The sequence below is a fragment of the Excalfactoria chinensis genome, chromosome Z (assembly GCF_039878825.1).
Source record: "Excalfactoria chinensis isolate bCotChi1 chromosome Z, bCotChi1.hap2, whole genome shotgun sequence".
Taxonomy (NCBI): domain Eukaryota; kingdom Metazoa; phylum Chordata; class Aves; order Galliformes; family Phasianidae; genus Excalfactoria; species Excalfactoria chinensis.
Genome location: NC_092857.1, coordinates 53,270,992 through 53,295,488, shown reverse-complemented (window position 1 = coordinate 53,295,488; position 24,497 = coordinate 53,270,992). Strand labels below are relative to the sequence as shown.

The 24,497-nt window shown below is 37.7% G+C and overlaps 1 protein-coding gene across 4 annotated transcripts in view; it reads left to right on the top strand.

The window, feature by feature from the left end:
* SSBP2 (single stranded DNA binding protein 2) overlaps positions 1-24,497 on the top strand; it is a 159,139-nt gene that overhangs the window by 93,939 nt on the left and 40,703 nt on the right. For 2 of the 4 annotated variants that reach the window (XM_072360188.1, XM_072360186.1), the window contains exon 5: positions 15,897-15,986. The exons of the other annotated variants lie outside the window; for them this stretch is intronic. In XM_072360188.1, the coding sequence (XP_072216289.1) occupies positions 15,897-15,986 (90 nt within the window). The remainder of the gene's footprint in view (positions 1-15,896; positions 15,987-24,497) is intronic. 4 annotated transcript variants of the gene reach the window in all.

Below are 24,497 nucleotides of genomic sequence, written 5' to 3'. Positions count from 1 at the left end.
TTTTAATTTGGATTTGTTGTCCTCTGAGGAAAGTTCCCCCAAAATAAGTGGGTAAATAAATAAAACAGCCTGACAAGTTCATGTCATTTCTTTCGGTTTTGGTTAGACCTGTTGTACCTATCACTGTCCCCGAATCCAGAAGTCCTGCTGCCCTTTGCATGGGTACCAGTGATGGGCTTCCTGGACTTCTGCCTCCACTACACTGCTGTTGCTTTCTTAGCAGTTTCCCTTGGCTACCTCTTCTTTGCCAGCAGCCACTTAAACTGGAAGAAAATCCTTGCAATTCTGAGTTGTTCTGTTTTCCTGGACATGCTCTTGTTCACAGACAGCCTTTGACAGAGGAGACACTGCTCCTTTGGCATAAGCTGGGGTTACCAGGCTGAGAGGACCCAACCTGCCTGCAGAAAATGGAGAGGTGTCCGATGGAGGAGGCTGTAGTTTAAAAATGCCCAAGTTAGTTAATAACTTCTCCTAACTTGGGATGATGTTTAGTCCTTTTTGCTGTGTTCACAACACACTAATATAAACAAACTAAATGTTTTCTTAACTTGGTGTTTTAATGAAATGTCTCTTGGCTTTCTTATGAACTAAAAATGTTAGTGAGCTGGTGGGGTAAGAATTTGGAGTTTTGCGTGACATTTAGATTTTGTTTTCTTCCAACTCAACTGATGCAAATTATGGAAAAATATTCTGTGCATTTATAGTTTGGGCTGATGTAAAGAGAATATGCTGTGATATCATAAATTGCAGATGTAGAGACTGCTATGTAAAAACTTCTAAACTGTTAGATTTGTGGCAAATGATTAATGGCAAGCTATCTGAAGAGTGTGAGAAGACATGCTTGACTAGATACACTCATGCACAAGGCTAGTGTATATAATGTTTGAATGCACTGAACAGAAAATAAGCAGTTTTGGAAAAAAAGGTTAATTTAACATTAATTATGGCTGTTTTTTGCTCAATTAACAGGTGCTGAATTGTAACAGTTCACTTACATTTAATTTGTTAAGAATCACTAAAAGCTCTAGACAGGCATGCTTTATTTTTCTAGGAGTCATCTAGTGATCTATTCTGTTCACAGTGCAGCATCTGAAGGTGATCTAGTCTGAAAGGCTCTAGTTCAGGATCACTGTGAACAAAATCTGCTCCAGACTGACCGGCTGTGTTGGCCACAAGCTATCTTCTCTCTGTGCTTAGTGTAGAGATTCTAGCCAGTATTGTAAACTTGCTTCATTGTTCAAAACACTGTTTAAGTATGTTCAGAATTGCTGTAGTCAAAGGCTTATAATTCTGGTTCGAAATAACAGCTGTACTGTTAGGGAGAACAAATATGGGAGTAAAGATTTTATTTATTTTGCCTTTTGAGTGTTTCACATTAGCATCACAAATACAATGTTTGTCTGAAATGTGTAGCAAAAGAATTTAAGCAATACAGATTAAATGACATATTTTTGTTGTTTTAAATGTGGTGTGAAGACTTGTGTGATGTCTTTTTTAAAAATAAGATCCTGTAATTAAACCTTCAGGCTCAAAAGGCACTGTGACGTGTTGGCATATTGCCGTATCTTAATTTCCTCAGAAGACTAAAAGCCAAGTGTCTTAGATACTGGTGAAATGTTAAAGAGATCCCAGCATGAGACACACTCCAGAATGTCTTTGTATGATTATGAAATGGCCCAATTTTGTAATATAAGTACAGTGAAATAATGCATGCATTGTAACACTATATAAAGAACATGGAAAATTAGAATTACGTAAGCTAGACAATTAATTATTTTGTTTTCTAGATTATAGATTCTGTTTGAAATTAAAATGAACTAAATGACATATAAAATAATTCCAAATTTGTGTTTAGATAGAGAAGAAGTAATAAAATACAAGTACTAGGAGAAGCCATAGCACAGGTAGTTGCTGTGTCTTTATTGGTTTTCTCTTTTTTACATGTAAGAAGTGAGTGCTGCTGTGTGTATGACCCAAACAATGTGCCACTAAGTACACTTATCTTCACCATTCTTATTCCCAATAAGAGGTGAATAAAAATTTTGTATTAATTTTTACTTAGTACCTTATTAAATCTCAGAAACTAAAATAAATCTGAAGGTGAGAAAGGAAGTCGTGGACAAAGGGAAAGAGAGGAACTTGAAGAAGGCGGGAAAACAAGCCATTAATTGAAGAGAAAGGAAAAAGGATTAAAAGTAGATTAATCACAGGCAGAAAAAAGTTGATTTTGCAGGTGCTGTCTGAAAAAATTGGAGAGGGGTGGGGAGGAAGGATAAGGACAAGGTTCAGCAGTACAACTAACTCCATCGAAGATGTAATTCTGCATGGTATGACGTGCTAAAGGGCAAGGGGCCCTTATCGTCGGGGATGACACTCATCATCTGCACAAGTAGTTTTTCTGAATCAGTCCAAAATTCACCTGTGTAAGCAGCTAAAAACGCATGTATTTTATGTGTCTTTGATCCAACTTTTAATGAAAATCTGCTTTTCTATGGAGAAGGTTTTAGGCCTGATCTTGTGAGGTTTTTAAACACATGGAAAGCATCCCCCAGTGAATTTTACCTTAGAACATGTTTGCTTATAGTTATGCAGAAGCACAACTTGAATTGCTTACAGTAATCTGATAAAAAAGAAATAGAATAGAACTGTTTTGAAGTAACCACCATCCAAAATATGTTGCACAGTTATACTGCATGAAACACTTGGTGATTTTGAGTTAAGCCTTAATGCAATCTCTTCAACATAAACAAATATTTTCATTTTGCACGTTAAAAGGGTTGCTGCATTTTCTGAAGCTGAATAATGCTGGCTGGTCGTGACAGGGTAGGGACAGTCACTGAGCCTCCATACATTTGGCGCTAAAGGTATTTTGTTTGTCAGACTTCTGGTATTTCCCTGATTGAGAAATCCCTCATTTTAAATAACTTCCAAAGCGTACAGAATAAACCAAATAAAAACCCGGATACGGGGCTTGATTAGGCAAACCTAAATTCAAGATGATAAAACAAACGAACAGGGTAAGTTGCGAGTGAGCATGTGGAGAATGCTCCTTACAAGACATTGTTTCATGGCTTGGAATATGCTCCCAGAGGAAGTGATGTGAGCATCGTTGCTTCTGAGCTATTTGTGAGCAGAACGCATGAGGCGGTCAGGAATGCATTATCGGGTGGTGTAATTGTGCTGCATTAGAGCGGCTGACCCAGTGCTCCTTCTCCTTCCAGAAACCATGCATAGTTTTAATCATGCAGCAGGCTCTGCTCCTGGTTACTTACTGTGTATTGTCGTTCTTTATATTAATGTGCTTCTCCTTTATTCAGGAAGTGTCTAATGGCATTTGGGGGAGGGGAAACTCATTAGCTTCCTTCCTGAGCACTATAATTTTTATTTCCTGTTGTAACAGTGGCCTCAGCCAAAACTAACAATGTAGAAGTAGGGGGGAAGGGTTGCCTGCAGAAAACGTTTTCTTGTCTGGAGCAAGATGTTGCTTACAGAAAATTTTTGAGGCAAACAACCAGTTTGAAAGCATCTTTTGAGCACAGTTCTTAAGAGGGATTTTGAACTTGATGTTCCGTATTGCAAGTTACCCCCTTTTTATTAGGAGGATGAAGGTAAATCAGAGCTGTACTGAGCAGACCATCTGCCCTCCCCTTCCTGTCCATTAGACATAGAAGGTCATGCCATCTTTCCTTCCCCTTGGCTGACCTGCAGTGGCATCCAGTCACCACACATGAACCTCCCTTCTGGCCATCCCCAGGTGCAGTCCTATGGCTGCTAATGAACAGTGCAGATCCTCTGCCCTGTGCCAGGCCGCTGGCATCTTGCAGCAGGTGTTTCGCTGCACCTGGGGAGCAGAGCTGTGTTTCAAGTCTTCCAATGCATGCCCATCTTCCTGCTGGCATGCGTCTTACTCAGGCTATGCTAAGGCATGAGTTAGACCTGAAAATGTGGACCGGCCTACTTCGGACAGTGGTGTCTCAGCCTGAGAAGGGAAGCATTTTGTCCAAGATTCATCTTGTATATATTTAAACCCTGATCATGTCATCTTCTTACAGTTACTACTGTGTTCTGAGCTTCTTTTTACTCAGGAACTTTCAGTTGTTTCACTCTGTCTATGGCTAGACATTCACTGACTTGAAATACTTAAATTTTGCTACATTAAGTAAATGGAGCACTAGCATCCTGTATGCCACTAAAACAGGTCAGCACAAGACCAGCAACAAGATGAGCCCACCAAGAGGAGGAATAAAACTTTGCAACTTGATGGAAATGAGAAAAAAGGTGCTGCCTTTTCCTCCTGTTCTGTGCAATATGGGCTGTTTTGAGACTGAAGGTAGTGTTTTTGTTGACCATTTTAAAATAAGTGGTGCTTTGAGTGGTTAGGAAATAAGGAGAAAAGCCTTTACTGCATGTTATTTTGATTAACAAAATATGGGAATAGTAATCACAGGGAATGAAGAAACAGACTGAAAAGTCTGTGGAGTCCCACTGCAGACACAGCAGTTCACAGTTTGAGTGCACTAGCTAATGTCATGGAAGAAACATACATTGGTGCTGTGTGTCACTGTGGAAAGCTACTCATAGGGAATTTTAAAACACAGCAGCTCATGAGCTATAGGGGATAAAGGTCTTGAGGCATACAGGTTAGCAGTTTTATCTTTGTCATAGTAATTTGTGAAAAAACTGCTTTAACAATCCCGGAAATTTCCGTCCTTTTCCTTTCACCAACTCTTGCTATGTAAAGACGGGGCTAGCAGAATTTATTAAGCAGTAAAATGAAGTTCTTCTTCTATGAAACGTAATCATCCCCCATTGCCTGACACTGCTGGGTTTTGTCAGCTTTGATACATGACTGTCCCTCCACTGGGAGCAGTACTAAGGGAGCCCCTCTGATTATAGACACCTGCTGGTCTGTGAGCCAGGAGCCAAGCTTCCAGGGCAGCAGGAAACCTGGAGTAGTTTCCAGGGATTTAAAATCTTAGGAGTGGAAGCAAAGGAGAAGTAGTGATAGGATAGATGAGCTGAAAAGTTCCAAGTCTTGGCTGTCGCTCAGGAAATCCCAATGAATGTTGCATTTCCCTCATTCTGTTAATAAAATACCACTTGGATGTGAACCTAATATCTGGCCCCTCAGCTGCTGTCTTCTGCAAGTGGGTTTTATTTTGTCAGGCTTCCCCAGTTTAAGATTCACAGGAGAAGAATGTCAGCTCTCCAATACTTTACTGATATGAATTCTATCAGCAGATAGCTAGGGCTGTATAATTTCCCATCAAAAGCCTGTATCACCATTGGTAGCTTCTCCAGCATAATACAGGCTATTTACCTGATAGTAGGGGGCACAGCAAGTGTGCTGGTTTGCTTTAGCGATTTGTAGCTTGTGTTATGTCCCTGTAGCACAGTGCTTTGGAACCAGCTAGCTCTCTGTAATTAACCAGCCCAGCTGGTATACTTTTAGGTTTGCTCTATCAGAATGGGGAGAAGCGGTATCATAGGAAGATATACTGTAGACAGGAGGATATGAGGGAAAATACCTCTGACTGCTGTAGTTTAGGTGGTTTAGGATGAGAAACAGGTTTCAGTTTTGTGGTGGTGTTTTTGTTGTTGTTTTTCTTTTTTTTTTTTTTTCCTTTTTTTCATTTTGTTGTGAGAGTGTCAGGCTGTTTTGTTTGTTGTTTTGTTTTGGGTCAGTGAGACAGTGTGAAGAAAGGGCTACAGCAGTGCTTATGTTTCATTGCTTTTGTTGTTGTTGTTGTTGCTTAAAGCATAAGTAAACCAAGCAAGAGTAAACCAACTAGACATAGAGCAATCACCACTTCTGCACTTGGGAAAGAGAGGAGCTGCCGTTGTTTGAAGTACTGAAGGGGACATGTGAATGCGATGCATAGAGACATAACTTAGTGATGGACTTACAGAGTTAGGTAATGGTTGGACTTGATTAACTTGTGGGTCCTTCCAAATTACATGATTCCATAATTCTAAGAATCCACATAATGACTAATCTTTAGGGTAATCTAAGAATCCACATAAAAATTAAGATGAAACAAATATATATATATATTTCCAAGCTGTGGTAGCTAGTTACTTTGAAAGTCTCCAGTTCTCATTATTCCAGCTGTGGATTGTTGGTCACCACAGGGTGTAAAATAATTGGTTCCCCAAGGAGAAGTAACCCAAGGGGACTGCTCAGGTTTCAGGTGCTCCACAGTGGGTTGCTCACATGTGGCTGAAGGCAGGGCTCCCACACATGTAGCTCTTTGTTCCTGCTCATCTTGAGGATACCCGTGGTCATGCCCAGCAAAAACAATTCATTTTCTAACATTAGCACCTTACTTCTTTCCCAGAGGTTTTCATCTGTTTATCTCTAGCAAACCATTTGTGTTTAACATTAGGGACACTGAAATTTTGCCTGGTGTTTTTTGTTAGGGCATGAGAAGAGCCACTGGGATGCAAACAAGCTGCAGGGATGGACATACTGAGAACGCCAGTTGCTTGTGATGCTGTGCCATTCTTACCTTTTGCATATATGAGATGAGGCTTTCTGGAGGACAGTAGATAAAAATGTATTGATTGTCTTAATTTTCATCTGAAATTTTAGTTCCAGCTACTACTTACTGGGTTTAAATTTCAGAAAGGATTTTTTTTGTGTTTTGTGTGTGTGTGTGTGTGTGTGTATTTTTATTTTTTTTAATACATGTCTGAGACACGTGCATCATTCCAGATGGCGAGATGCAGTCTGAGAGTCTGAGTATTTCTAATACTGATGCATCCACAGGTTAGCAAAGACAGGTCTGCAGAGAACTGAGCCTGATCTCTGTGCGGTTCTTTGAACCTGGCAATGAAACCTCTTGAATTCTGGTACATCATGGAGCAGCATGTCAGACTCTCTGTGACTGTTAGACTGGCCACATTAATTTCTTAATAGCAAGCAATTACCGACATAAAAATGTTAAATCTTTGTTGTCAACGTACTTACTTCTAACACTCAGAGCTGATAAAAATTACTGCTGAAAAATTTACATTTACCCAAAGGTGGATTTTCAGATAACATGAGGGAAACTGGATATTCTACAGGCTAGCTTTTTATGACTTTAGTATTAATCATGACTTTTTTTCACATTCACAAGATCTCAGACTCAAAAATTAAGAATTCTAGCTAAAAAAGATACACACCTCCAGAGGGGGGCTCAGAGCAGCTTAGAGTCTGTGCTGGCTGTAGATGGAGCATCACTAGGTTTGTTAAGTCTTGCACAGCAGGGAAGTATCTGTTAAAGCTTCATTTTCTGTTACATATAAATTGAGATATTTGAACATATATCATTAATTTTCACATTTTAATTTTTTTTTAAACCTTGACCTTGCACTGATGTTTCTGTTTGTGAAGTTGACTTCATGAAGTTTAGGAAGCTGCTTCACTCAAGACGAAGAGAGAAATCTCTTTCAAAGAGTAATAATATTGCACGGTTTTTGTTTTGTTTTAAATTCCAGTCTCTCACTGTTTTAAAAGTACTGTGCTTATCATAGAATTAAGCACTTGTTTTTTAGCACCCGTATATAGAAAAAATGCCACTGATTTTTGTCACAAAATTCAGGCTAAAAAAATAAAAAATAAAATTATTGTACTGCCTATCAGTAACTTTACCAAGAGTGGAAGTGATGTTCAAAAACTCTCCAGTCAATTTCAGTCAATGAAAATTTGCTGTCAGAATATCTGTGAAGTCAGACTTTTTCTTGTTGTACTGAAGTAATTTACAATTAGACCACATTTACAATGTAGTCTTGAAAAAGGCAGAAATATATCTGTAGTTAGTATTTCAGTAGTTGTTATTAAAGAGTAGTTTCATGACAGTGAGGCCCAGACAAGAACACCTAAATATACCATTTCTTGAACAAAACAGCGTTTTCATGGTGATGTGAATTCTGCATTTCAGCTCATCCTGAAGTAGTGCTTTGTTTTCACTCCATATGCTTTCCTTCTCAGCCAGCTACATGCAGTGGCACAACTCCCATTGTACAGGCAGGGAATTGCTGGATTTGTTAGCTTTCTGATGAAGTTGTTGCAAACTTCCAGGATTGCTGAATCACTCATAAATGACATAAAGATAACCTGAAACCTGCCTACTTTGCATTTAATATTCCAAGTTCAGACTGCTAACATACGTTAACGCTTATAAACTCACAGCATGTTTGTTCATTTGTGTTTCATAATTTGCAGAAGAGATGCCAAGAAACTTTTAATTGTTATTAATGGTAAGTTCTTGATTAAATGGGAAAGTACTTGTGTGGAGGACATTGTCATGAGAACAGGAATACAGTAGTACAGCAGTCTTAAAATCCTTGAAAAGCAGAATGGGATTAAGAATTGGATTAATCGATTTAAAGACGCTATGCCAAAGAACTTGATTGCTGGTGGAAGGTAGGATGTGAGACAGGCTTGTCATACCAGGCTAACTACTGCAGTGTACCAACTGTGAGTTTTCTGTAGAGCATCAACAGAGAGTAAAAGGATGAAATGTTTGGAGCAGGAAGAGGAAAATCAGCAGCATTCGGCCAACTTTTGTGCAGCATGTTATGGATTGAGCATGGAGATACTTTGAGTGCTACTCATACTCATTGGAAGACTAAGCAGGGTATTAAGTTAGCTTTAGGTACACACTGATGTGATTGAAGAGGATCCCATGTTACTGGCCACCAGTTGCTTGAAATTATTTGGAATGATGGCTTCAAGAGCTAGCCATATTCAATCACAAATTTTAAAAACATGCAGCAGTGTTTCTCTTTCGTGCAAATTATTATGATCCCAAAAGTCATATGAGAAAACACTTGAGAATAAAGACAATGCAGTTTTGTATTTCAACAACTTTAAATGTGAGAGTAAAGCCTTCAGTACCTACGGATACATTTAGTGGAGTGCATACCCTGCCTCGCCATCACCAAAGTTAAACTGGCTCCTCCAACCTGTTTCACGTTATCTCCTGCTTGAGTGGCATGTCTTGGCACGGCACACGAGCTGATGTAAACTCCCTTAGTTCAGCTGAAAACTGTATGAAAGCCATTTAACATATTACTCCTAATTTGCTGCATCTTCATAAATAAATGAGAAAAGCCAAGTGTATACTTTTCAATTATATTTCAGTTAATTTTTAGAGAATACACAAAAATTTGGCAATCCTTCTATTTCACTATCTAAACATACATATTATTTTTAAATAGTAAACATTCTGTTGAGACCTGTCACATCTCGTCGTGTACATGTAATAATGATTTAAGTAATTTCCAGCAAATAGCAAACTCTTATTTCAAAATAAATTTTCTTTACAATTATACTTCAGAGAGTCTTTGCCTTGAAACTGTTATAAATAATCCATAATCCTGGAAGACGTAGCTAAGAGACAGGATTGTTGTGCTGTCTTTGAACCAGAGTTTGAAATGCGTTTATCACTGATAGCAAATATATCCTTAAATTCTTTCTATTATCCTTAGCATACCACCAAACTAATATGTAGTTTTCAGTTCTGTAATAGAATTTTACTAACTCGGCTTAGTAGAGTGAAAATCTGGGATTTGACACTGAGGTATAGTAAAACAAACTGTAATCCTACTTAATGTACAAGGATGTCATGATCATATAGAGGTTATTTGGGTGGTAAGTTACCCTGTGGGGAGAGAACTATTTTTTAGGAAGATGATACTCACCAGAGACCCCACCTTAGTGAACGTCTGACAAAATGAACTGAGGCAAACCCGATATTTTTCTTCCAAAAGATGAAATGAATTTTTTTGTTCCTTCCAACAAAAGAAGAAAAATATAGGCTATTAGTAGAATTATTGCTAAAGTACATTATCCATTCACTGATAATACTGTGTAAGATGGAACAGACAGGAATAGTCCCAAAGCCTGAATTGATTTGTAAGGAGCTGCAGTTTGAAAACAAAAAAAATGAGAAGTTGTGAGGAGTAGCATTATGATCTTTTACAATGACACTTCTTAGTCTAATACTATTACCTGAATTTAAACATTTTAGACAAAAATGTATCAGCAAAACATCATCAATTAATCAAGACTTGCTATGCAGATCTTTCAAATGACTTGCATCTACTAATTATTTATCTGTCAAGAAAAAAAATCCTCAATTTTCACCATTACCTAAATTTATGATCTTGATTAAGTTGTACTAAATATTTCTTATGCTTTGTCCCCAGTGTGAAACAAAACATCTTATAAATGTTCTTATGAAGACAACGTATTTGCCTCCAAAATGTGATATGCACTTTTTGCTTGTCTCTTTCTATTCACTTAACTGTTTGTTTTCATAAAGCTGGAAAATGCATGGAATTCTGTGAATTAGAATTTTAAGATAATAGCCTATTATCTTAAATTTCAGATAATTTAAGATAATAAGTAGTAAATAGGTAATAAGTAGTTAGATTTTGGGCATGTTATTCATATCCACACTTCTTGTGAGACAGCAGCCAGAATGCCGTGCTTAACTTGAAAAAAATATCAGGGAAAAGAGGGAATGAAAAAGTGACAAAAACAGAAAGTTGGGTTTTGGATTATTCAGGGGCTGGTCACAGGTAAACCTGGTGGTCCCATTGTGTTTATTTACCTGGCCCTGTTTATTTACAGTTCTCTTCTCATTGGATGTGGTGAATTAATAAGCAGTGCTGATTTGGGAAGGTATTTGACTTTCATGTGAACTTTCTTCCCTGTACATCTCAGAGCTGTCAACTTCCTAGCAGAGTCTTATTTAGGCTTAGTGGCAGTGTGGGCTTTCAACATCAACTTCAAGGAGATTTCTACCAAAAAACAAGCATTTTCAGCTTTCCCTCCCCACGGTAGGCTGTGATCACTGTGCTTAAAACGTAATACAGCAGCAGCTGTCACTTCCGTGTTATCGTTCACATCAGTCCTTGCACATGCCTGCCTCTGTGGAGATACTTGCACAGAGCCCAAGAAGATGCAGCTGAGGTGCTGGGTGCTGAGAATGCAGCCCATGTAGGAGCAAGGCGCTGCCTGGGCTATGTGGTCACAGTGTCAGACAGGTGATGGGTCACATTTAGAGACTGCAGCACTTTTTGGAAACAGAGATTCTGTTTGTCGTTCACTTGTGTAGTTACCTGCGAGTTAAGTGTCAAGTAAGCATAACAAAATTTGCCTGAAATTGTGTTATTTTAGTGGAATTTATTGTTTTATATTCTCCATGACAGAATATTTTTAGCTGGCAGCTATGTTTTGGTTGCATATATACTGTATTTAAAAAAAAAAAAAACAAACATATTAATATCATTTATCTAAATTCATTTACTTTAGAAAATTAATTTTGAAATGAAACAGTTATCTTTTTTTCTTACTGCAATGTCAAAATGGTCCTAAACACCTAGATAAGTGTCCATTGAAAACTTCAGCTTGGCAGTGAGGTACATCATTCTCACACTGAGGTTTCCATGAAATGTATAATGATTCTTCATATGTACTAGAACCAGTTCTATTGTCTACAGTGGATTTCCTATGAAAATATCATAATATATGAATGCAAAATGTGAATTCCAGAAAAAGTGTTATAAGTGCTGTTATTTCTGAAGGTCTTTCTGAAGTTCTTATGACCAAACTCTGAAACTGGATCCAGAAAGAAGAAAGAAAGCTACAGTGTGTTTGTCAATAAATTGCAATAGTACAGAGTACAGCAGCAGCTTTTGTCTGGTTCTCATTCAAAATCAGATATGAAATTTCGGAATAATTAAAAGCTTTCAAGTTATCACTGAAGTGTTAGAGCCTCTACAAAAGGAATATGAAAAGTAGGAGTTCCTACACTGTGTTTTCAGCAAGTGCTACCTAGACTGGTCAGTTCTGAAAGATAGTATAAACATAATGTCTTTTTTGTTTTTATTGTTTTTGGTTTTTTTTTGCTCATTCTGGCTTCAGAAAATCAGGGCATACAACATGCAACTGCAATAATAGATTTTGAAGCCAGATCAGCTGCTGAATGTTTATTGGTTCGTTCACTTTGTAGGACTCGTGGAGTCAGATTAGAAATTTTTCTTTCTGTATCACTTCAGGCAGATTTTTGCTACAAAATTTTACCAACATGGAAGATTTTACATATACACACCTATGATGCTGGGGTTCACTTTCATGTGTGCAACCTGTGCTGCCTTCATTGCTACGCTCGTAGTGTATCAGGCTGTACAGCAGAAGTGTAGGTAGGTTGTGCTCTTCCAGATACCACCTACTTCACCCCATTATTGGTGGGCTAAGAGCCCTTTTACAGAGGCTCTGTAAGTAACTGCAGGTCAGGGACTGGTGGGGAGGATTGCTTGGATGATGAGGGAGTTGGGTGACTGTAGATCATCTTCCTTACTAAACTTCTAACAGATTTGAAGTTGCCTACTTGTCTGGAAACATTTTGTGATATATATTATTAAATTAATTTAACACACTTCTTTGCAATTTCATTTTTTAAGTTTACGTTCTGATTACTTTATAAGTAAGCACTACTCTAAACCATGGCTATTGAAATCTACTTACCAGACAGACACAGTTTAAGTTGTGTTTATGTTACAGTCTGTTATTACATTGTCCAGGGTTGCATGAATATAGCAGTGAATGTCTGCAATAACTGTCATTCAGATGCACCATTTTAATTAATGACTGTGAAAAAATAACTTGAATCAGTATATTAGGTACAAAAGCATATAAAATTTTCAGTTTTTTAAGGAGAAACATTGGACCAGCTCACTGTTCCTATTTCATCTTCTTTGAAAGTGGAAAAAGCAAATTACAAATATTTACAATTTCAAAGTAATGGAAGTGTAAATGATGAGTGACCTTTAAAGCATGCAAAAGAAAGACATTGTTTCACTGTGGGACTCTGGAAGAAGAACTGAATAATTGATCAGAATAAAATAAATGAGAATATCTCACTGGTGGCTGTTGCAGGTTTGTTCCACCTGGTGTCAGTTTCTAAGATGTTTATGTTACGGTGTAAGATAGAAAGTGTGATACAGCTAAAGCACTCAAAGCACCATCGTTCTGGTTTTGTCAGTTGTGTTGGGGAGGAACATCCCAAACAAGACAAGAAATTGTTCTGTACTCCTTGCACCACTGCTGTGCCTGCTGTTCCCCAAGGCACACTGGGGAATGAGTCCGGATTCCTCCACTGCTTAGACAGATTAGAAATATAAATAAGAATATATTTAAAGATAACTATTGATGAATCACTGAATGTTATTTTTGGGCAGCTTTTAAATGAAGACTTGTTAGAAGGTTTAGTGGCTAACAGAAATGTTACTGGATACGATGTTAATTATTCCCCAGTTCAGGGATAATCATTATTTCCTTTTCTTTTTCTTTTTTTATCTATTGAAGAATTTTTACTGTTTTTATTTTGTTTTGTTTTTAAATTAGTTTCAAAGCGTGTTAAACAGAGTGAACTCTGTAGGGGCAGACTCCTGTGTCCCCCTGTAGGAGCACTGTGAGAACTCATTCTCTCCTCTTATGAACGTCTTTTTTCAACCTGGGAAGTTTAGCAGAGGCCTCAGTAGGAAAGGACATCTCAGACATATTCTCCATTGTGCACTGCAACTCTCTACACATGGTATCATTTAAATCATGTGAGCAGGAGGACTCCTGGATTGGAAGGCTTCTGAAAACTGCTCGTGTTCCAGCAGAGGTGCTGCTTAGCTCTTTTTCTGAGAGTACGCAACTTAAAGGATTTTGTATGTATCTGACTTTCTACTGCTGAGATGTGTTTGTCCAGTGATTATAATCTGTTGAAATGCATTATTCTGTAGCATCAGCTCCAGTGGAACTGTTACAGTGCTTCACACGTGGCCACTAAAGATAGACACAACTAAAATTGCACAGCGACAGTCAGGAATTTGTACACAAGGGATAATATTGAAATAAGGCTCATCGTTATTTGTCCCCTTTTAATGGGGTACAGAGACTGCAGCGCAGGCTGTTTTGGAAGGTTTGAGATGCTCAGGCTTTTAACATCATTGATTTTCTTCAGTAATGCTGCTTTTATTCTTCATCTAGAAGTAAGGAAGTAAGATCCACTATACTTCACTCAAACTATTTATGCGCCTATTCAGGATTTTAATCAACACGATTATCTGATATGTAGGTTAAACAAGTCATTTTGTACACAGAACAATAAACAGCTACAAACAGATGTCTCTTCTGCTTTCCTTTGGAAATTTAGATAATCTAAAAGTAAGTAGTGGACGTCCACAGAAGCTGTGCAAAAGCAAAGAAGGGTAACATTGTTTTGCTTCAGGAGATATCTCTTGTCAATTCAGGCAGCATTGTGCTCTAGTCCTATGAACTTCAGGCAGTGCTCATGGATAACTGTGTTTGCTGCAGTTTTATCAGTGGGTCCGTTTGGGCTGTGGAGCCTCCAGCAAAAAAGTATTGTGATTCAAATGTGTTTGCTACCTCCAGTTCACCTGGCTGACTTTGTCAATTACAATCTCAGCACTGATCCTGCTGTCCAGATCTTCCCAAAAATACAAGCCTTTATCACAGAGTTTTATGGTGAATAAAACTAGATGTCAGTCAGCTCTGATGCTGGTACCTTTTACAGCAGGTACTTTAAAGATACGTTATAGACTTTTGTTTGAAAAGAACATAGTGCTTGCATGCTAAGTATACTAACGATAATAATATACTAATGATTCTAAAGCACAGTTTAAGCCATTGAAAAATCTCTGGCAATTAGTTTAATATTTCCTTTCTGCTTGGTTTAAAAAGGTCAGCTCATCTTTGTGCCAGTTTTTAGATCTTTCGCCCATTATGCTCTGATTTCCTAGACAGAATGCCAAACATTTGGAAATGCAGTTTCCAGATCTGCATCTTCTGGATATCAAGTGTGAGCATGCAGTGGAGCGATGAGATAATAAACAGAAGTCATTCATATTCTGTAGGACAGATATTGGCAGATTGTTAGTAAACTGCGAGTGGCTGTCACTGCTTTGTGTGTGCATGAGTACCGTCACAAAAGAGTGTAAGCCTTTGTAGGTGATTCAGCCTCATGCCCTAGCAGAAATGTATTGTAGGAAGGAAGAGAGCTAGAAATTAAAAGTAATTGAGGCTCCAGTATATGACAACAATAACAATTTGGCTTACCTTTTTGTGGTGATCTCCTGCTTGTAAATTGCCAGAAGCAATATTCTTTACTTGCTTATTCCAGCTGGAGGATTTGCGAAGGTAACTAATTTCATCCTCTGATTCACTTCTTAAAAATGTCTTTTTTCTTTTCCCTTCCAAAAATATTACCTGAATTCTTTTAATTTGTCATGGTGTTTATTTTGGGGGTTCATAAAATCAAGAGCACTACTATCAGAACTGTGAGCATTCCTTCTCGTACTGTTTGTAACACATTCCTGTTTTGAAGCTTGGTTTAATTCTGAAAGGGTATTTAAAGTCAGCTGAAATTATCTCTAAAGTGCTTGGAAATTGCGTGTAAGATGCATAAAATAGTTTCTTTATGCTGCATGTGTGTCTGTGCATGTGTGAAGATGTTTTTGCACATAAAACAATGACAAAGTATGCAAGTTACATTTACATTCTTTTAATTGAGATCTACCTAATTGATACATATAGGTGTATCTATGCAATCTCTAGGATCCTTCCTCTCAACTTAAACCTGTCTTATTAGCAATTCATTATGCTTGTATAAAAGAAGGTTAGACACTAAGCAATTCTAATTTACCTTCAGAATGAAACAATGACAGTGACATACTTAGAGAATTACTTTCCATATTTTGGTCACAGCAGGTTTTGTTCTTTTCCTTCTTTTTCTTTTTCTTTTTTTCTTTTTTCTTTTTTTTTTTTTTCTCTTTTGGTTTACTGCCTACCATGCAATGACAAAGGTTTATTTTCCCTTTGTTCTTTTCAGAGTGCTGCAGCAGCTCCCAGTCCAGTGCTAGGAAACATTCCCCCAGGAGATGGCATGCCAGTAGGTCCTGTACCACCGGGTTTTTTTCAGGTATTCAGAAAAATTGTAATTACAGGAATTTTAGGATAGAAAATCCTCCATAATAACTGTTTAAAAGTCTGCAGATAAGTCCTGTTTCTAAACTGTGTCTCACTATATTGTGCAATACTTGAGAGTTTTTCTTTAACAAAAGTAAATAGGTGGAAAGGTAGGGCTCTCCTTGACTGACAAATATGCCATTACTAAAATCCTACAGCACATCTAATTTCAGAATTTCAAGGATGAGAAATGGTACCAGTGTGTGTGAGTGAAGAATGAAATTGCTTGAATATGATTTTATGATGATTTCTTATGATAAAGTATTACAATTGCATGAGGGTTTTTTTGGCCACTTTTAGCTCCATGCTAAACCTACAGACCAGATTTTGAAGGTGTTTGACTTTCACTGGTAATTAGACCCAGACAATTAGGAATATCTCTCTGAACATCCCTCTGCATTGAACATCTCAACATTAAAGCTTGAAAAACAAGCCAGGGATTTATATTGAATGTTGTCTGTAGTGAATTTTGTCATAAATATTTTGAAACACCCACTTAGCGCAGTGGGCAATAATTGTATAGAATGTAATGATGGACAAAATGACAGCTTCTGGTGCATGGCCAACCTGACAGCTGTGGTCTGAGGTTGGGCAGCTCGCATCTCCTCAACAAAGTTCAGATGCTTCTCTCTAACTTTGCATCTTTAGCAGCAAATGCAGCTCTCCCACTTAAAAAGTTTGTTAATAACAGAGCTTTCCACCTCACAAACTTGATCTCATGGTGGGAGGGAACAATCCAGAGTTCCATCATGGTGGTGTGGGGAGAAAATCATGATAGTAATGTTATGCTCCATTAAAAGCTGGTGTTGGGGTCCAGGGCAAAACAAGCATCTCATTCCTTCTCTCTAGAGTTGTGTAGTCAAAAGAAACATTTTTCAAGAAAACATGTTTTACTTAACAGCTTCCTACTATTTTGTCCACAAGGTGACTATTGAAAAGACTGGGGGGGTATCAGCAATCTATACTTTGGTTTTGTGGCCTGAGTGTGAGTTGCAACACTATTTGTATGGTGCTCCATACAAAAGAAAACCATTGTATGTAGTGTTGATATTTACCTAAAGAGATCCTGAACATGGCATGAAAATGTTGTTCCCTTTATCTATGTTAAAATAAAGCTGTGATTTTCAATACATGCGTGAAAAGGGGCATGTAAGTAAAGTACAAAAGATTTTACAGTGACAGAATCCTCAGGAGCTGGCTTAAGTGATTAATTGTTTTATTTCAGATTTTTCTGTATTAAACAACTGGTCAGGTACAATTTTCTAAACATATATATATATTTTCTTAGTTTGTATATTTATATGAATATTTCACTGTTTCGTATTTCAATCATCCACTGTTGTCATAATGTCAAAAGAACTGAAGCTTCTTTTTTATGTAATGCTTTTTTATTGTCTTTGAAGACAGTTAAGAAGGGAAAAAGGCACAGATGTGACAAATATATTAAAAGTAGAGGAGAGAATAACAGTTTTATAAGTTTTGCAGGAGAAGGGCGTAGGATTTTGGTTTGCACTAGGTAAGCATGAAATACATCTATCCATGGTAGATCTTTAAAGGTATAAGAAAGACAGAAGATTAAGCATGGGTAAACTTTTTTCCATGTCAGTATCTATGCTCAGTCCAAAATGGCACTGAGGTTCATGTTTTAGTCATAGGACTCCATAAGTCAGGTCAGCATTTAGATTTAATGATCTTGAAAATCTTTTCTGACCTATCTGATTGCATGATTCTGTGATTATTTGAGATGCTCACAGCTTTTACCAAGGCCTGGGATAAAAATTAAGCAGAAGAAAAGCCACTTGCATGTAACAGTTTGTGACATTAATCATAGCTATGATAACTCAGCAGGATATCTGGTGAGATCCTGCAAGGGATGTTCCAAGAGCTGATCAGCACAGTCCAGGTTGGGGTTCTCCTGGTATCATTGTACACCTCTTTCTGGAACTGCTAAATTCTTGTCATTGTGTGTCTGTGTAATATGCCATACTAAAAACTAGTCCTTTAATATCTTAGTGATCTACTTGCCGTTGTTGAATAGCAAAGTTAACAAACAAAGCATTTCTCAAGAAACTCCTAGTTTTTACTGTAGTCATCTGCTAATGAATGTATATAAAGAAATAGCATTAACATGGGAACAGTCCCAACAAAGGGAGCTCAGCCAAAATGAGGTCAGTTACATAAGGGTGTGCTGAAACACTAAGGTGTGTATAACGCAAATATGTACAGACAGACCACGACAAGTGTTGTGGGCTTGAAGGGAGTGTTGTCTAGAAGCAGCTAGTATCTGGTTGTAGTTCCTCCGAGAGCTGAATGTTACCAATGTCAATTTATATTAGGACAAGAAAATATATTGGCAGACAGCTGTGTATGTGAACTTCAAAAAGTGGAGGAATATCATCATCTGCTGCTGTAGAAAGCAGGTGAAAAAACAAGTGAAAGAAACCTCTGGTCAAAATTTTGTACTTGCTTCATAGATGTCTTCTTTCCAGTACATCTTTAAACAGAAAATCAATTTCTGTATGCGTTTCTGCAGTTTCAGTTCTCCTTACAGATCATGTGAATAAACAGAATCTCAGAAAGCATTCATCTGTCTTTGAGTACTGTCAAAATGCAGTCCTGTTTCTATGAACTACCAGTCTTCTGTCAAAGAATTTGCACCCAGACCTGCAACTCACTCCTGGACTATGAAAGTGAACACTTAGGAGTTTTTTTTAATATCAGAAGATTATAGAAACAGCAGAAGAATGGTATTTCTGTCAGTACTGAGTTCACTAAGAGTTTACACTGAAAAAATGTTTTTAACAACTCAAGTTTTTGCATTCTATATTATCTGGAAGACCATCCAGATAAAGTGCCTTGCATTGCTTTTGTGGAAACATTTTATTTTTCCTAAGCTAAAGCTGTCCGCAGCAATTGCCTTCCAGCTCTGCTTGGCTACCTCAGGTTTGCTGGATGTCTTTGAGGCAGTTCATTTCTTGTCAGTAGCGGATCTGTATTTTCATGTGCAGCATCAAATACTGGCTGGTTTTTAAGCAGAATGATGCTCTTGCTTTCGTCCTTCCTATGACAGGTTGGGCAACATGGCATTTGGGGTGATGGGAGCCAGGAGACCTTACCCAAGCTTCAGTTTCACTGCTGGCCACTAATATTAGTTCTGTATCCTTTTATAGAAGACAATGATCTAGTACAATGGCATGGCATGTGAAAGTAGATCAATATGAAAACAGAGTGATTTTCAGACAGAAGAACCACTAAAACCTCTGCTCCACTCTCTAAAAGTGAGGTTTTTGTATGTGTATAGGCCTCTGCTGCTGACATTACTCAGCAGTCTGTAATTTTATGCCTGGACCATGGAGTGGAGTTCTGAAGAAAGAAGCTGAATCTGCATTGTACCTCCGTGTTTGCATTTTTGTATTTTCAGTTCAGGTGACAGCTGAGCACTGCAGTGCTGAAAGCATTACAGTGATACAGTGGAAGGATGATAGTACAGTTGTGTACAGCTATTAGCATCAACAATACTTCATTTTTTAAAATGTGGTTTAAAACATCAAAAATAAGCTTGGAAAGTCAAGAAAGCAGATTTATGTGGATCTAGGATGTGATTCAATTTCACCTTTTGGTAGGCATGTATTTTAATGTAACTTTTAATGTATTTTTTCATCCAGATGTCTTCATCTTCCTGCAGTGCTTAAAGTAGGTGGTATTCTGGAAATAAATTCGGATTTTACAGTAACTGAATTTCCTGCTGCATCATTAGCAGCAGAACTGGATGTGTGGTACTACAGTAGGATAGAAGGGAAAAAAAAAAATGTGATGAAAACTCAAATCCCAGTTAGGAGATCCGAGAGATTTTGGAGTTGTCTTTAATTGGGCTGAAATAAAGGGAGTTAAGATTAAGTGGAGTTGAATGGGTGGGATGTCAGGTGGGGTCAGCACTTCTGGTAAGTTGCTTTCTTAAATGTGGGGCCTCAGAGGAAGAGTCAGTGGTAGATTTGATGTTAAAATAACTGTGCAGATCATCCTTATGGTATCCTCATTTTCCTAGGTAGCAATGTTTCATGTGTTTCCATCTATAAGAATGAATATCTTAAGGAAAAATCATTCTAAAAGATGAGGAATTGCTTAGACAACAGAAACCTTAGGCTAAATAACTAGGTGACCACACTAATGTCTGAAATTCTCAAGCTACAGCCTAAGTTCCAGAAATAAGTTATCAATTCACCAATTTTCTCTCTCAACACCATATCCTAAATTTGGAGGTTAGGTATGAGCAGTGAGCTACTATGTAAAAAAAAATGAAATGATTCTGCACATTTTCTGTGCCATTTTTCAGCATTGTAGTTTATCTTCTACGAGTTTCTTCATATGGCCATCTACAGAGATCAACTGACCTGGTTTTCATACCTTTTGTTTTAAGAGTCCTGTCTGATTCTGAATTAGTAGGACTTCTACTGGTCTGAAGTAAGATTATTTACCTTCAGATCTGGGCATTGGAGGAAGCATATAACATCAGCAACTAAGGTTTTACTCAAACTGTTGCTTAAAATGAGTAAACTAATCTACTTGTGATCCAGAAGGATGAGGTAATAGAATTCGAAGTCAGTCTGGTTTTAATATGCCATCTTATTTACATTTTCTGTCTTGGGGTCCACATTTTTTACAAGAGATAGTTCCACACAGTTCACCATGCCTGCATCCATACAAAGAACATCTCTTTTGTTTTAATGGCACTCAGCCGTAAAGCAACATTGAGTTCATACTTCACTCACCGGAGAGACATGGCTAGGTATCTAAAATGTCAGCTGAGAAATGTAGGAAATAGACTGTTTGATAATTCACAGTTCACCTTTTAAATTTGATGGGTTTAAAGAAGTTAAATTTTACAACTGACAATGATTTCTTTATGTAATTTTTTTTTTTGGAATGCATTACTTCTTTGCATCCATAATGCTTATTACCACTGCACATACATCTGAAGGAATTGTCATGTACTTTGCTTCATTTGCCAATTTTGTGATCACCAGATATACTTGGATTGGCATGGGAAGAATGTGTCGACACCATGTTTGAAAAACAAATGTTACATATTGCTCTTATATAAAAAGAAAAAACACCAGAAACCCAACCCACTGAAGTAATGTGGGGGTGCCATGCCATCTAGTGGCAGTTGTTCATCCTCATTTTAGCTTAATACATGTGCTAAAATGTTATTTTTAGCCTTGTTGTGCTTTGGTTGAGCTGACCTAATGCATTCAGATAGAATGTTACAGTAGGGCACATGAGCAAAACAGCTTTACCATTTCTCTTCCTGACTTGCATTATTATTTGCTGTTTAAAAAAAAGTGTTTAACGAGTTTAAATGACATTTAAGTAGTGAAAACTAAAAAGAAAAAAAAAATAGTTGGCTTGAAAGTGGATAGAACACAATTCTTTGATTTTAAAACATAAATAATGAAATGTTTTTATGAAAAGATAAAGTGTTGTTTTTTGCTTTATTTAAACCTTTGTGTGAGGCTGTAAAACAGCTGTTCCTTTTTAAAAACTGGTGGCCAGCGACGTCTCCCAGGTGAATGCAGATGGTTCTGACTGAAAGCCGGCTGGGAGCCCTGCCTGTCCCCTTACAGGTTCTCTCAGCCCCTGCAGACATCTAGCAAGTGCTGTCTGCCTGGGGTCTGCTGGGTACGTTGTCCTCTGTGTTGGGCCACTTAAGCATGCGCAGTATCATCCCAGACTGCTAATTTGGGTGTGCATCCAGCAGCAAGGAAGATGAGGAAGGAGAAATTCTCCAGTGTGCCTTCAAAGCCACGTTGGAGTGGCTCTGTTGTTTCTATGAATTGTTCACCAATGGGTCATTGTTTTTGCAAGGAATGAAGATTGCAAATTCCTGCTGCTCAGTTACATGGTGAGAGCTAAAAGATACAGAAGCCTCTCAGACTAATCAGGTCCATAATGAGCATCTACATGGACTTTAAAATGTCCTGTTCCTCTTTAAATCCTGCAGCTATTGCCTTCTCCCTAGTCCTCATATAGTTTCCTGATTTTGTGGGGCACTACCATTTTTTTTATTCCCCACCCCCAAATTCTCCTTCAGACAGCCTCACTTAGTTAACATCCTGCTTAGTCACTTTTCTTTCGCTGCTGGTCCTCGTGTTTTCCCCACTTTTGTGGCATTGCCTGTGTGCTTGCTCCTTCTGAGAGCAATTATAAGCTTGTTCTTAGGAAACAACTTACGATGGTAGTTCAGAATCTGTGTTCTCCTCGATGCCAAATCTGCAGCTCTCTTTGCTGCTGGTGAAAGATGGAGCCAATCAGCTTTTCCATAGTTCTTGATTCTGATCTTCATCTTCCTGGTAAATGGCATAAATGAAGCTATATATGAGGCATACAGACCTTTTTTTTTTTTTTTTCTTATTTGTTATTGAGACTGCAGAAAGAAAACTAAAAGTTTCTAAAGGTGTGAAGCATTTTGTAATGAAAATGTACACATCATTATAAAGGAACTTTATAGCCCCGTTTGCTGCATGATCACATCCCACCTCAGTGCCATTGGAACAAGTGAGACAGCTGCAGTTGAAGAAGTGATAAGTTAAAACACTGGTCCCTGGGAAGAGTGGATAGAGTGAAGAAGTATGGAAAGTGTCATGGACTGCAAAACATTACTGCAAGCAAATGACTCATCATCAGAGCTGCAAATATAGCTTGTGAGTAAGGCTAGCAGGCTTGATAGGCCCTGAAAAGCTTTGAAAATAGGAAAGCACATGTTTAAGGGATTTTTTTCTATGAGTCTATATAAATTAAGTTAGTGAGAAAAGATTTCTTATATCTGCAGTCTGGGTTGTTTGTAAATGCATCCACCCACATCACTGCATGAAATTTATGTGTATGCCTGCTTCATTGCGGAATTGGAGTATGTGCATTTTTGCTCTTGCCAGTATCACATTACATCTTAAAATATTTTAAAAATTAATTTGACCTCCTAAACTATGTGGGAGGGGATTAGCATCTAAGAAGGTTTCAGGGTAGTACATACGTATTCCTTTTTTTTTCACTTGCTTTCTCTGTATTCCAGAAAGAAAGCCAACTTCTAAAAAGATAAAGGTGTCTGACATCTGCTGGTCTTGATAATTCCATCCTGCAGTTGTGGTAATGGTTTTGCTGCTCGTAACTGCTAGAACAAATTAAAACTGCTCATCTTGAGTAGCTAAATAAGCTTTGAGTCCACACTTCCCCACCTCCCCATCCACACGCACAGTTTAAGCAGGCTCACACCCACTGCTAGCCATCTTGTTGTCATTTTCAAAACTGCTCCAAAAGGGTGATTGTAGTTCATAGTTAGGGTGAATAGAAGGCTCGCTGAACTTGAGCAAAGTCTTAGGCTTAGCGGGCTGTGTGGTTGTCTGAGTTGTAAAAGCACAGTTTATTTATTTTAAAAGGTGGTACTTGACCTGTCAGTTTCAGCTGAAATCAGATTTGAAATGTTTTATTTTTTTGTAGTATTTTCATTTAATAAAAAGTGAAGAAGTCAAAACTATTAACCTGGTTTAAAATGCAGATAGCTAATAACCAACTTAAAAGATACGTTTCTTTCTAATTTTCCTTTATACATTGTATGCATAATTTATCTTCTTTCTCTCTCACTTCTTCAGTCTTTGTGAGCAAAAAATAATGGTATTCTCCACAAAGTGAGGAAGAAGTGTGAACAGTACATTTCCTGAAGATCATCTATCACCAAAATTAGTGTTATTTATTTTCTCAATAATTTCTGGAGGAATAGCCTGGCTAGAAGGCAGGTCCTGCTGCTCAGATCATAGAGAAATGTTCAGCTAAGAAAAAAAGGGAATTTTCTTTTCTTTTCCTTTTTTTTTTTTTTTTTTTTTAATGAGGTTTTTCTGTGTACAGTATGCAAATTATATATTCAAAGTATTGCAGTATTCTTTCATATGGTGGAATGAGTCCTGCACTTGGCTGGGAATGAGGCATTCATTTTGTTTGAAATGCAAGTATTGTTCTGGTTATGGCTTTTATAAACTTAAATGGGGAAACACAGAGGCCTTACTGTTGCCATTTATAGGTAGTCAGAATATGTCACACTGCTCTTAGAAAACCATAAACATGGGAAGAATTTTTGTGGGGATCTTTATCTGGCATATAAAGAAGAACGTGGTCATGAAAAATATTTTCATCATCAGAAAATGCCAGCATCATCTTTTGCTGAGGTTACACAATTTTATCTGAGGTAGCGTAGATTACAAAGAATTCTTTTGATTTCTACTTGTAGCATGCACGATATGCGGTGTGTAATCCAAATTTAAGCTCAAAAATACTTCAGCAGAATAAAAAGACCTCAAACTCTGTGTCATCCTTTTGGGGGCAAAGAAGGACAAGGGGGTTTGTAAAAAAATAACAGCAAGATGGAACTGGATAGGAAAATAATTTCTGTTAAGAATTGAATGATAGCTCATCT